The sequence below is a fragment of the Mustelus asterias genome, chromosome 6 (genome assembly GCF_964213995.1).
Source record: "Mustelus asterias chromosome 6, sMusAst1.hap1.1, whole genome shotgun sequence".
Lineage (NCBI taxonomy): Eukaryota > Metazoa > Chordata > Chondrichthyes > Carcharhiniformes > Triakidae > Mustelus > Mustelus asterias.
Genome location: NC_135806.1, coordinates 129,766,447 through 129,778,972, shown reverse-complemented (window position 1 = coordinate 129,778,972; position 12,526 = coordinate 129,766,447). Strand labels below are relative to the sequence as shown.

General features: G+C 47.2%; 1 protein-coding gene across 1 annotated transcript in view; it reads right to left on the bottom strand.

Annotated features, from left to right (window-relative positions):
• Window positions 1-307: 307 nt before the first annotated feature.
• Window positions 308-12,526, bottom strand: part of hpgd (15-hydroxyprostaglandin dehydrogenase) — a 75,615-nt gene continuing 63,396 nt past the window's right edge. Inside the window, exons 5-7 of the mRNA XM_078215108.1 lie at window positions 11,517-11,593; window positions 8,553-8,716; window positions 308-849 (exon numbers count right to left, since the gene is read on the bottom strand). Of these exons, the coding sequence (XP_078071234.1) occupies window positions 711-849; window positions 8,553-8,716; window positions 11,517-11,593 (380 nt within the window). The 3' untranslated portion in view covers window positions 308-710. The remainder of the gene's footprint in view (window positions 850-8,552; window positions 8,717-11,516; window positions 11,594-12,526) is intronic.

Below are 12,526 nucleotides of genomic sequence, written 5' to 3'. Positions count from 1 at the left end.
ATACACTTGCTTTCTCCCTGAAGATTTCCATGCCTCCCTTGAGTTATCAGGTATGCCCAACAACTGGGAAACCTAACCAACCAAGGCTGGACTTGTCAACCCTGCCAATATTTAAACAGTCAGCTCACCTCCTGCGAGCGTATTGGCCGTTCTACCTCAGTGATGTCTGGAAGTGGGGTTGGCATTCAAGTATTTAGAATTTTAGCCTCTGTTCTGACCCCAACCCACCAATTTTTGGGGGTTGAAATTCAGCCCAGAAAACATGTGACAACACCAAAAGAAAAACCTACCTACGGATAAAAAAATTGGAAAATAATACAATGTATGATTTATTATTTGTTAATAAAATCTTGGAAATTAGGAAAAAAAAGCATTGCGATTTTAAGCTCCTCACTATCCGGTTAAACTACGATTTGTCACGCAGAATGCACAATCATTTCACGCTGCAAGTCCCTTTTGATTATAAAAATGGAATTAAATTAAATAATTTAAAGGAATAAAAGGTTAACATGTTTTACCTAGGCCAGGGCAAAAAGACCTTCGGGGAAATGAGCAACCTGTGGCCATTGCATATTTGTGTGAGGCACAGTTTCAGCTGCAAGGGTTTTATTTTCACTCTGAGTGTTCATGGAGAGAACTCAGGGGCATGAGAATTTGAGAACTGCATCATTGGCAAGATTGGCACTGTTGTATCATGGGCAGGATGCTCTTTATTTCACTTCCGGCTGCTTCAACGTGGTCTCGTAGAGCTCAAAGTGGATTCCCTTCGACTTGGTTATCTTCATCACTGCCCCGTTCAGTTCCTCATCTTGGAGTATTTTCATCAGTCCCTGAACGATTAATGATGGTCTGCAAACCACAACATTTTGATTTTAGTGTTTTGAAAATTCATTCGTGGGACATGGGCCTCGCTGGCTTGGCCAGCGTTTATTGCCCATGCCTGGTTGCCCTTGGAGGATAGTTGAGAGTCAATCACATTGCTTTGGCTCTGGAGTCACATGTAGGCCACACCAGGTAAGCACGGCAGGTTTCCTTCCCTACAGGACATTGGTGAACCAGATGGGTTTTCCCGACAATCGGCAATGGTTTCATGGTCATCAATAGATTCTTAATTTCAGATTTTTAAAAATTGAATTTAAATTCCACCATCTGCCGTGGCGGGATTTGAACCCGGGTCCCCAGAACATGAGCTGAGTTTCTGGATTAATAGTCCAGCGACAATACCACGAGGCCATGGACTCCCTTTAAAACTGGGTTTCTTTGTAAATATTTCCACATGTGCCACCAGTTTAAAGTTTATTTATTTTTGTCACAAGTAGGCTTACATTAACACTACAATGAAGCTACTGTGAAAATCCCCGAGTCGCCACACTCCGGCCCCCCTTGTGGGTACACGGAGGGAGAATTTAGCATGGCCAATGCATCTAACCAGCACGTCTTTTGAACTGTGGGAGGAAACCTGAGCACCCGGAGGGAACCCACACAGACATGGGGAGAACGTGCAAACTCCACACAGACAGTGACCCAAGCTGGGAATCGAACCTGAGTCCCTGGTGCTGGTGCCGATGCACCATAGGAGTTGTCAATGCTGAAAAGGATTTGATAGGGTGGGTACAGAGAAACTATTCCCTCTGGTGGGGAAATAAGAAGGAACAGGAGAACATAACCTGGGGAATTCTTTACCACAGAGGGCTGTAGAGGCTGGAGCGTTAAGGCTGAGATAGACAGATTTTTAATCAGTAAGGGAATTGAGGGTTATGGGGATAAACTGGGAAAGTGGAGTTGAGGATTATCACATCAGATCAATCTTGATCTCATTGATTATGTCCACTGGAATCTGGAGGTGTGAGAGGGGATCTCATAGAAACTTCTAAAATTCTAACAGGGTTAGACAGGGTAGGTTCAGAAAGAATGTTCCCAATGGTCATAGAGTCCAGAACTAGGGGTCATTGTTTGAGGATAAGGGGTAAGTGAGTCTTTTAGGACCGAGGCGAGGAGAAATTTCTTCACCCAGAGGGTGGTGAATGTGTGGAATTCACTACCACAGGATGTAGTTGAGGCCAAAACATTATCTGATTTCAAGAAGAAATTAGATATAGCTCTTGGGGCTAAAGGGATCAAGGGATATGGGGGGAATGGGGGATCAGGTGATTAAATCCAATGATCAGCCATGATTAAGATGAACGGCAGAGCAGGCTCGAAGGGCTGAATGGCCCACTTCTGCCACTCCACCTTATGGTCTAATTAGAGCTATCGGCCATTTAGGGGGTTCAGGCAGAACTCTTGCTGGGTCCTAAGGTTGGTAGAAATCCTCTCCCCTCCCTCTTCCCAAAAGGAAAGGCTGTGTAGACTGGGGCATGAACTGGATCTCTGAAGACTGGGAAAATGATATTTTGTTAGATAAGAGTATCACGTGGAGTTGCCAACCTCCAGGATGGCCTGGAGTCTCCAGGAATTGAAGAGTAAACTCCAGGAATTGACCTCTCCAACCCTAGAGAAATATCATGGGGACATGAAAGATTTTTTTTTGTCATACTCTTTGAACATATAAAGATAGCAAAAGGGGAAATAAAGACTGTTTGACTGATGTCAAGCATCATCCTATTGGGTAATGCATTTAACTGCTTTCCAATTTTAAAAAAATCATTCATGGGACGTGGGCATTGTTGGCTGGGCCAGCATTTGTTGCCCATCCCTCAGGGTATTTAAGAGTCAACCACTTTGCTGTGGAGTCACATATAGGCCAGACCAGATAAGGACAACAGATTACCTTCCCGAAAGGGCATTAGTGAACCAGATGGGTTTCTATGATTTCATGGTCATCATTAGACTTTTAATTCCAGATTTTTATTGAATTCAAATTTCACCATCTGCCATGGTGGGATGCGAACCTCGGGTTCCCGGAACATTACTCTGGGTCTCTGGATTACTAGTCCAGTGACAATACCACTGCGCTACTGCCTCCCCTTGGCATAGGAAGGCAGTGCATCACAACAGAGATGGATCTGTTGGCCAAGAGGCTGCAAGCCTCTGTATAGCCTTCACCTGGAAAGAAACGTGTTGTTGTTTTAACTGGTGAACCAAGAATTATTACATTAGGATTGCTTCCAGCTCCAGATATTGTTATTCCACAGCATGGACCTAATTTGAACCTATATTGCCAAATGGAATCATCACAGAACCAAGCCAAGGTCAATACCACCGAACACAGCAGCATAATGACAAAGCCCCAATGATGTGACGTTATGTTCAGATGTGATCACTGGCTAGTTTTCTGCTCATTGAGGTAAGGAACCTTATTACAGGTGCATGCTGCATCCATGTTCCTCTGGCTATCCCCCCATTTTCCAGCCTCAACTCAGCCACAACTCCATCACCCGCCCTGTATTACATTCCGTTCAGCCATCACCCCAGCAATTGCCGGTTTGGATGGGCTCCCCGGTCCTGCAATGCCTCAACTTTAAGATTTGATTCTTGTGTTCAAATCCCTCCTCAGGCCCCCTAACCGCGCCAGGGACCCAGGTTCGACTCCCGGCTTGGGTCACTATCTGTGTGGACTCTGCACGCTCTCCCCGTGTCTGCGTGGGTTTCCTCCGGGTGCTCCGGTTTCCTCCCACAGTCCGAAAGACGTGCTGGTTAGTTGCATTGACCATGCTAAATTCTCCCTCAGTGTACCAGAACTGGCACCGGAGTGTGGCGACTAGGGGATTTCCACAGTAACTTCATTGCTTTTACTTGTGACACCAATAAATAAACGTTTAACTGGATAAAAGCACTGGAATAAAGCCGGATAAAAGCAGCATGCAAAGCATAATCCTCCGCCATTTTTGCCAACTCCAGCGTGATGCCACCACCAAACACATCTTCCCTTCACACCCTCTGTCAGCATTCTGCAGAGACCGTTCCCTCCCGGAAAACCTAGTCCACTCCTCCTCTATACCCAACACCTCTCCCGTCACTCATGGCACCTTCCCATGCAATTGCAGAAGGTGTAACACCTGTCCCTTTACCTCTTCTATGTTCACCATCCAAGGTCCAAGACACTCATTCCAGGTTAAGTAGCGTTTCACTTGCGCCTCTTTCAATTTGGTCTATTGCATTCACTGCTCCCAATGTGGTCTCCTCTATATCGGAGAGACCAAGCGTAGACTGGGTGACCGCTTTGCTGAGCACCTTCGGTCTGTGCACAATCAGGACCCTAGCCTTCCGGTTGCCTGCCATTTTAACACACGATCCTGCTCCCATGCCCACATGTCTGTCCTTGGCCGGCTGCAATGTTCCAGTGAAGCTCAACGCAAACTGGAGGAACAGCATCTCATCTTCCAGCTCGGCACTTTACAGCCTTCCGGTCTCAACATCGAATTCAACAACTTCAGATGATTTGCTCTATCCCAACTCGACCCCCTTTGTTTTCATTCTATTTTATTTAATTTTTTACTCTTCTCTACCTTATATTTCTTTATTGTCTTTCTTCATTTTTCCACCCCCTCCCCCAACTCTTTCCCCCTACTTCATCCCCCTTCTCTTACCTTTTCTCCCATTTGCTTCCCCTTTTCTAAATTTTACATCTGCTCCATCCATTCCCTCCTCCCCCAACATCTTCGTCTGTCACAGCTTACCCTCTCATTTTAGCTTCTCTGCCGTTTGGCCATTCACACCCTTTATTCTCTTTGTGGAAAGCCATTAGCAGTCCACAACCCCTGGTTTCTGTGACTTTGACTCATCTTTCATTCATTCACCCTGCAGTATAAATATCTCCCACTTCCTATGCCTTTTAGCTTTGACAAAGGATCATCTGGACTCGAAATGTCAGCTCTTTTCTCTCCTTACAGATGTAAGGAGAGAAAATGCTGAGATCTTCCAGCATTTTCTCTTTTGGTAACAAACTTTTAACAGTCTGATAACTCTGCATTCCTCCAGTTCTGGCCGCTCGTGCTTTACCAATTCCCTGCTCCTTTTCACTGGTGAGCTTGCCTTTGTTAAAATGCTCCACCTCCTTTTTATCTTTTATGAGGCTCCTTAAAACTCTGAGACCATCCCTTTTGGTCATTTGTCCTAATATATGATTTGTCGACAGATCATAAAAGAATCCTTACAGTGCTGAAGGAGGCCATTCGGCTCATCGAGCCTCCACTGACAACAATCCCACCCAGGTTCCACCCCCATAATCCCACCTATTTACCCTCTAACCTATGCACCCCGGGACACTAAGATGCAATTTAGCATGGCCAGTGCAACTAACCTGCACATCTTTAGACTGTGGGAGGAAACCGGAGCACCCGGAGAAACCACGCAGACACGGGAGACTCCGCACAGGCTGTGACCCAAGCCAGGAATCGAACCTCGGTCCCTAGTGCTGTGAGGTAGCAGTGCTGACCACTGAGCCACCGTGCCGTTGTTGCCTGATTACGTTCTTGTGAACCACCATGGGGCACTTTTTTACATTCAAGGTACCAAATCATAGAATCCCTACAGTGCAGAAGAGGCCATTCGGCCCATCAAGTCTGCACTAGCTCCCTGACAGCGCATCCCACCATGACCCTCTTCCCCACCCCATCCCCGCTACCCATACATTTCTCATGGCCAATCCACCCAACCTACCCATCTTGAGACATGAAGGTGCAATTTAGCATGACCAATCCACCTAACCTGCACAGCTTTTGACTGTGAGAGGCACCTGGAGGAAACCCACTCAGACACGGGGGGAGCGTGCAAACTCCACACAGACAGTGACCCAAGCCGGGAATCGAACGCGGGTCCCTGGCTCTGTGAGGCAGCGCTGCTAACCACTGCACTACCGTGCTGCCCAAGGCAAGCTGTTGATGCTGTATGCACCATTTCCCATCTTTTCCCCAACCAGTATCATCAGCAAAGCTTCACTGATCAAACTCAAAGAACACAGTTCCAGATATGTTGGTTTAGCACAATGTTAAACACGAATTTCAAAAAGAAAACTGAAGTATGAAAAGAAACAACTTGCTGAGCAAAACAACAGTAAGTAATAAATAAAGCAGAGTGTTGTAATAGGGTGAGCTTGCGTGACCAGAATTTTATCATGCCACCCAAAAATGGAATTGAAGTGGGCGAGGGGTGGACCATGGAAAGGTCCGTTGGGCTCGAGGGATTTTTACGGTTTCAGAATGAGCAAGGCCGTAAAATCCTGCCATTTGTCCAGCTCACTCCCAGTTTCAGGGTGCTCACACACTCACCCTCACCCCCTGTGTGAGTGGGTGAGAGTGCATGATGCTGTGTGTGTGTGCGGGAGGGTGAGTGAGAACCCTGATCCAGGGACTGAGCCAGACTGATGGACACAGACTGTCCGAGCACACACATTCCTCTCACACTCCCTCACCCTCCTCACACTCTCACCTCCCCCACACACATTCCCCTCTCTTCCCAAGGAAAACTTCCCCTGTCTATATCAACGGGGACGAAGTAGAGAGTCGAGAGCTTTAAATTTTTAGGTGTCCAGATCACCAACAACCTGTCCTGGTCCCTCCATGCCGACACTACAGCTGAGAAAGCCCACCAACGCCTCTACTTTCTCAGAAGACTAAGGAAATTTGGCATGTCAGCTACGACTCTCACCAACTTTCACAGATGCACCATAGAATCCATTATTTCTGGCTGTATCACAGCTCCTGCTCTACCCAAGACTGCAAGGAACTACAAAAGGTCGTGAATGTAGCCCAATCCATCACGCAAACCAGCCTCCCATCCATTGACTCTGTCTACACTTCCCACTGCCTCGGAAAAGCAGCCAGCATAATTAAGGACCCCACGCACCCCGGATATTCTCTCTTCCACCTTCTTCCATCGGGAAAAAGATACAAAAGTCTGAGGTCACGTACCAACCGACTCAAGAACAGCTTCTTCCCTGCTGCCGTCAGACTTTTGAATGGATTTACCTCGCATTAAGTTGATCTTTCTCTAAACCCTAGCTATGACTGTAACATTACATTCTGCATCCTCTTGTTTCCTTCTCTATGAATGGTATGCTTTGTCTGTACAGCGCGCAAGAAACAATACTTTTCACGGTGTCCCAATACATGGGACAATAATAAATCAAATCAAATCAAATCAAATCACTCTCACCTCCCCCCGACACATTCCCCTCATACCCCCTCACCCTCCTCTCACACTCTCCCCCACTCACACACATTCCCCTCTCTTCACTCTCACACTCTCACCATCCCCACACACATTCCTCTCATACTGGCTCTGTTTTCACACTCGATCCCCCTCATGTTCTCTCTCTCCCTCCTCTCTCACCACCCTCCACATACATTCCCCTCACATTCTGTCTGCTCTCACTTTCACGCTCTCTCCCCTCACACTCTCTCTCTCTCGCCCTCACACTTCCTCTCTTCCCCCTAATTCCCCACCACCCCCATCATCACTCCGCTCCTTGCCGTTCGGCTCTGCTTCACCCCGCTCTGGATGCCCGGTACCTCCACTCCCTGGGTCACACTCCCTGGTACCACTACCCCCTGTGCCACTCCTCCTGGACCATTCTCTTTGGGCCATTCTCCCTGGTACCTCCTGTCCCTGGGTCACACTCTAAACCCCCTATGGATGGGAAAATGTCGCTATTGAATATTTTAAAAGTTTTTATTTATTTTAAATTCATTTAAGGGATGTGGACACCTGATTGCTGGGCCAATATTTTGTGCTCATTCCTAATTGCCGTTGAACTGAGTTTCAGAGGTGTTTAAGAATCAACCACATTGCTGTGGCTCTGGAGTCACATGTCAGCCAGACTGGGTAAGGACGGCAGATTTCCTTCCCTCAAGGACAAAGGTCTATTGCGGTGATGCCCCGATACCCCACCCCGATCACTGGCCTCCCTCTCTCAGTCACCACGCCCGACTGCAGAGTGGCAGCAGGACTCCCACACCCACCGATCCCCCTGCCCAGCCCCAATTAGGCCCCACCCCTTTTGGCCCCACCTCCGGTGGGCAGTGCCAAGGTACCCCCGGGCCTGTGCCGGGGGCAGGCTGGCATGGTCAAGCTGGCAATGCCCAGGGGGCACCCATCCCTTACCCATGACCTCCTGCGGAGTCTCCATGGCCCCCCTTCACACCAGCGGGGTTGGGCTGCCAGATCCCCAGCTGGGGGGAGCTGTTGTTAAACCCGCTTGAATGAAACACTCTTGGCGGGGGGGCCGGGGGTGTGGTGGAGAGGCTAGCGGGCTCAGAGACCTCAGTCCCGGGCCCATTAATGGGATAGAAATCAACATTACTATAAGTTATTCAGCATTGTGCCAAGTTCTGGCACGGAGATGGTGACGCTGGAAATCTGGCGGCCTCAGATGCGCGGAGGCCGTGGTACCTGCAGGAAGCATGGTTCCCCCTTGAGTCTCCCGGGATAATCGCCCCCCCAGAGTTTTCAAATATCAAATTTCACCATCTGCCATGGTGGGATTCGAAGCCAGATCCCCAGAGCATTACCCTGGGTCGCTGGATTACTAATCCAGTGGCAATACCACTACGTCACCGCCTCCCCAGATAAGTTTTATTACATTACATTTTCATCCCTAAAACTATACTTACTCCAGTATTCCATAGTGTTCAATCAGCTTTTGGACAGCATCCTTGAATACGTAATATTTTCCCATAATTTGCTCAGAATTCACAGAGTCCAGAAGTGGGGTAGCAACAAAGGCTGGGCAAATTGTGTTGATCCGAACTCCATAGTCCAAGATCTTTGATGTTGCCTGAAAAGGAAGTCACTGCAGAGTTAACATTCGCCAGACACTGTGGTTCCGCTGAGCGCATCGTGTGCACGGGGGAACAAGAGCAAGCGCATATTGGTTAACACTGCTGCCTCACAGCGCCAGGGACCCGGGTACAATCCCCGGCTTGGGTCACTGTCTGTGCAGAGTCTGCACCTTCTCCCCGTGCCTGCTCGGGTTTCCTCCGGGTGCTCCGGTTTCATCCCACAGTCCAAAAGATGTATTGGTTAGTTGCATTGGCCGTGCTAAATTCTCCCTCAGTGTCACCCGAACAGGTGCCGGAGAGTGGCGACGAGGGGATTTGAAATGGTCGAAAGCTTAAAGTTTTTTAGGTGTCCAGATTACCAACAACCTGTCCTGGTACCCCCATGCTGACACCATTATTAAGAAAGCCCACCAACGCCTCTACTTTCTCAGAAGACTAAGGAAATTTGGCATGTCAGCTACGACTCTCACCAACATTTACAGATGCACCAAAGAAAGCACTCTTTCTGGTTGTATCACAGCTTGGTATGGCTCCTGCTCTGCCTAAGACCGCAAAAGGTCGTGAATATAGCTCAATCCATCACGCAAACCAGCCTCCCATCCATTGGCTCTGTCTCCATTTCTCACTGCCTCGGCAAAGCAGCCATCGCAAATAAGGACTCCATGCACCCCAGACATTCTCTCTTCCACCTTCTTCCGTCGGGAAAAAGATACAAAAGTTTGAGAACACGTACCAAGGACAGCTTCTTCCCTGCTGCCATCAGACTTTTGAATGGACCTATCTCACATTAAGTTGATCTTTCTCGACACCCTACCTATAACTGTAACATTACATTCTGCACTCTCTCCTTTCCTTCTCTATGAACGGTATGTTTTGTCTTATAGCGCGCAAGAAACAATACTTTTCATTGTATGCTAATACATGTGACAATAATAAATCAAATCAAATTTTCATAGTAACTTCATTGCAGTGTTAATGTAAGTCTCCGTGTGACACTAAGAATTATCTTTAAATTATTTTTACAGTACTTGCTAGTTTATCCTCATAGTTTATATTCTCCCTCTTTATTTTTCTGATCATCTTCTGTTGGTTTTATATCTTTCCCTATCCTCGGGCTTACCACTAATCTTTGACACATTGTATGATGTTTTTTTCTTTCAGTCTAATACCATTTACATAGATGATCTGGAGGAGGGGACTGAATGTAGGGTATTCAAGTTTGCTGATGACACGAAGGTGAGTGGAAAAGCGAATTGCGTGGAGGACGCGGAAAGTCTGCAGAGAGATTTGGATAGGCTGAGCGAGTGGGCGAGGATCTGGCAGATGGAATATAACGTTAGCAAATGTTAGGTTATCCACTTTGGAAGAAATAATAGTAAATTGGAATATTATTTAAATGGAGAAAAATTACATCGTGCGACTGTGCAGAGGGACCTGGGGGTCCTTGTGCACGAATCGCAAAAACTCAGTCTGCAGGTGCAGCAGGTGATCAAGAAGGCGAATGGAATGTTGGCCTTTATCGCGAGGGGGATAGAATATAAAAGCAGGGAGGTCTTGCTGCAACTGTACAAGGCACTGGTGAGGCCGCAACTGGAGTACTGTGTGCAGTTTTGGTCCCCTTATTTGCGAAAGGATATATTGGCCTTGGAGGGAGTGCAGAGAAGGTTCACCAGGTTGATACCGGAGATGAGGGGTGTGGCTTATGAGGAGAGATTAAACAGATTGGGTCTGTACTCGTTGGAGTTTAGAAGGATGAGGGGTGATCTTATAGAGACATATAAGATAATGAAGGGGCTGGATAGGGTAGAGGTGGAGAGATTCTTTCCACTTAGAAGGGAAACCAGAACTAGAGGGCACAGCCTCTAAAATATGGGGGGGCCGGTTCAGAACAGAGTTGAGGGGGAACTTCTTCTCTCAGAGGGTAGTGAATCTCTGGAATTCTCTGCCCATTGAAGTGGTGGAGGCTTCCTCGTTGAATATGTTTAAATCACGGGTAGATAGTTTTCTGATCGATAAGGGAATTAGGGGTTATGGGGAGCAGGCGGGTAAGTGGAACTGATTCGCTTCAGATCAGCCATGATCTTGTTGAATGGCGGGGCAGGCTCGAAGGGGCAGATGGCCTACTCCTGCTCCTATTTCTTATGTTCTTATCCTTAACTTCCTTGGTTAACACTGGTTCATTAATGCCCTTCCTACAATCCTTCTTCCTCACAGCGATAGATCTTTGTCGTGAGTGATGGTTGAGGTCAAAGTGTAGAAACCTTGACTCTCTGCTGGCCAGGTGAGTGGAAAGTTCCATTTTTTAATTCATCTCTGGGACTTGGGCGTCGCTAGCTGGCCAGAATTTGTTGCCCATCCCAACTGCCCTTGAACTGAGCGGCTTGCTGGGCCATTTCAGAGGACAGTTGAGAGTTAACCACATTGCTGTGGCTCTGGAGTCACAAGTTGGCCAGACCAGATAAGGACGGCAGATTTCCTTCCCTAAAGGGACATTAGTGAACCAGTTGGGTTTTTCTGACCATCGACAATGGTTTCATGGTCATCAGTAGATTCTTAATTCCAGATATTTTTTATTGAATTCAAATTCCACCATCTGCCATGGCGGCATCGAACCCAGGTACCCAGAACATTAGCTGAGTTTCTGGATGAACAGTCTTGCGATAATACCACTGGGCCATCACCTCCCCTTTCCATCACTTAGCGCACAAAGTTTTGTATCAAGATAACAGACTTGAAGACATCTAAAAACATGGCTACCACTGCACCAATAAGACTGGGAGAAAAGAATGTACTCACTGCGATAGACCTTGTGAATCCCACCACGCCATGTTTTGTGGCTGTGTACACAGGTCCATGTGCTGATGGGAATAAACCTAAAACAGAAATAGAGAAATAAAAAGAATGGAGTATACAACAACACCTTGCATTTATATAGCATCTTTGATGTGGTAAAACGTCTCAAGATGCTTCAGAGGACTGTTACCAAACAAAATCTGATCCAGGCCACATGAGGAGATATTGGTATCGGTGATTAAGATCATAGACCATAGACCATAAGACATAGGAGCAGAATTAGGCCACTCGGCCTATCGAGTCTGCTCCGCCATTCAATCATGGCTGATTTTTTTTCTCATCCCCATTCTCCTGCCTTTTCCCCATAACCCCTGATCCCCTTATCTATCTCTGTCTTAAAGACACTCAATGACCTGGATTAAAAGAGGTAGGCTTCAATGAGCGTTGTAAAGTGGGAGAGAAGGTTGGAGAAACGATGAGGTTTACGGAAGGTACTCCAAAGCTATGAGCCTAAACAGCGCCAGGGACTCGGGTTCAATTCCTGCCTCGGGTGACTGTCCGTGTGGAGTTTGGGCATTCTCCCCATGTTTGCGTGGGTTTCCTGCGGGCGCTCTGGTTTCCTCTCACAGTCCAAAAATGTGCAGGTTAAGTTGATTGGCCATGCTAAATTGCCCCTCGGTGTATCTGATCAGGCGCCGGAGTGCGGCGACGAGGGGATTTTCACAGTAACTTCATTGCAGTGTTAATGTAAGCCTACTTGTGACACTAATAAATAAACCTTAACTTTAAATACGCAGGGTTACGGGAATAGGGGGATTGTTGTCAGTGCAGGATCAATGAGTTGAATGGCCTCCTTTTGCACTGAAGGGTTTCTATGATTCTGTGATATTCATATTGGAGTAGAGGTTATAAATTTTCAATTTCCCCTGAGGTAGGCAAGAAGGTAAAATGGGTTGAGGAGGTCAAGAGTGATAAATGAGTTAGGCTTGGTGCAGTATGGGATACAGGCAGCA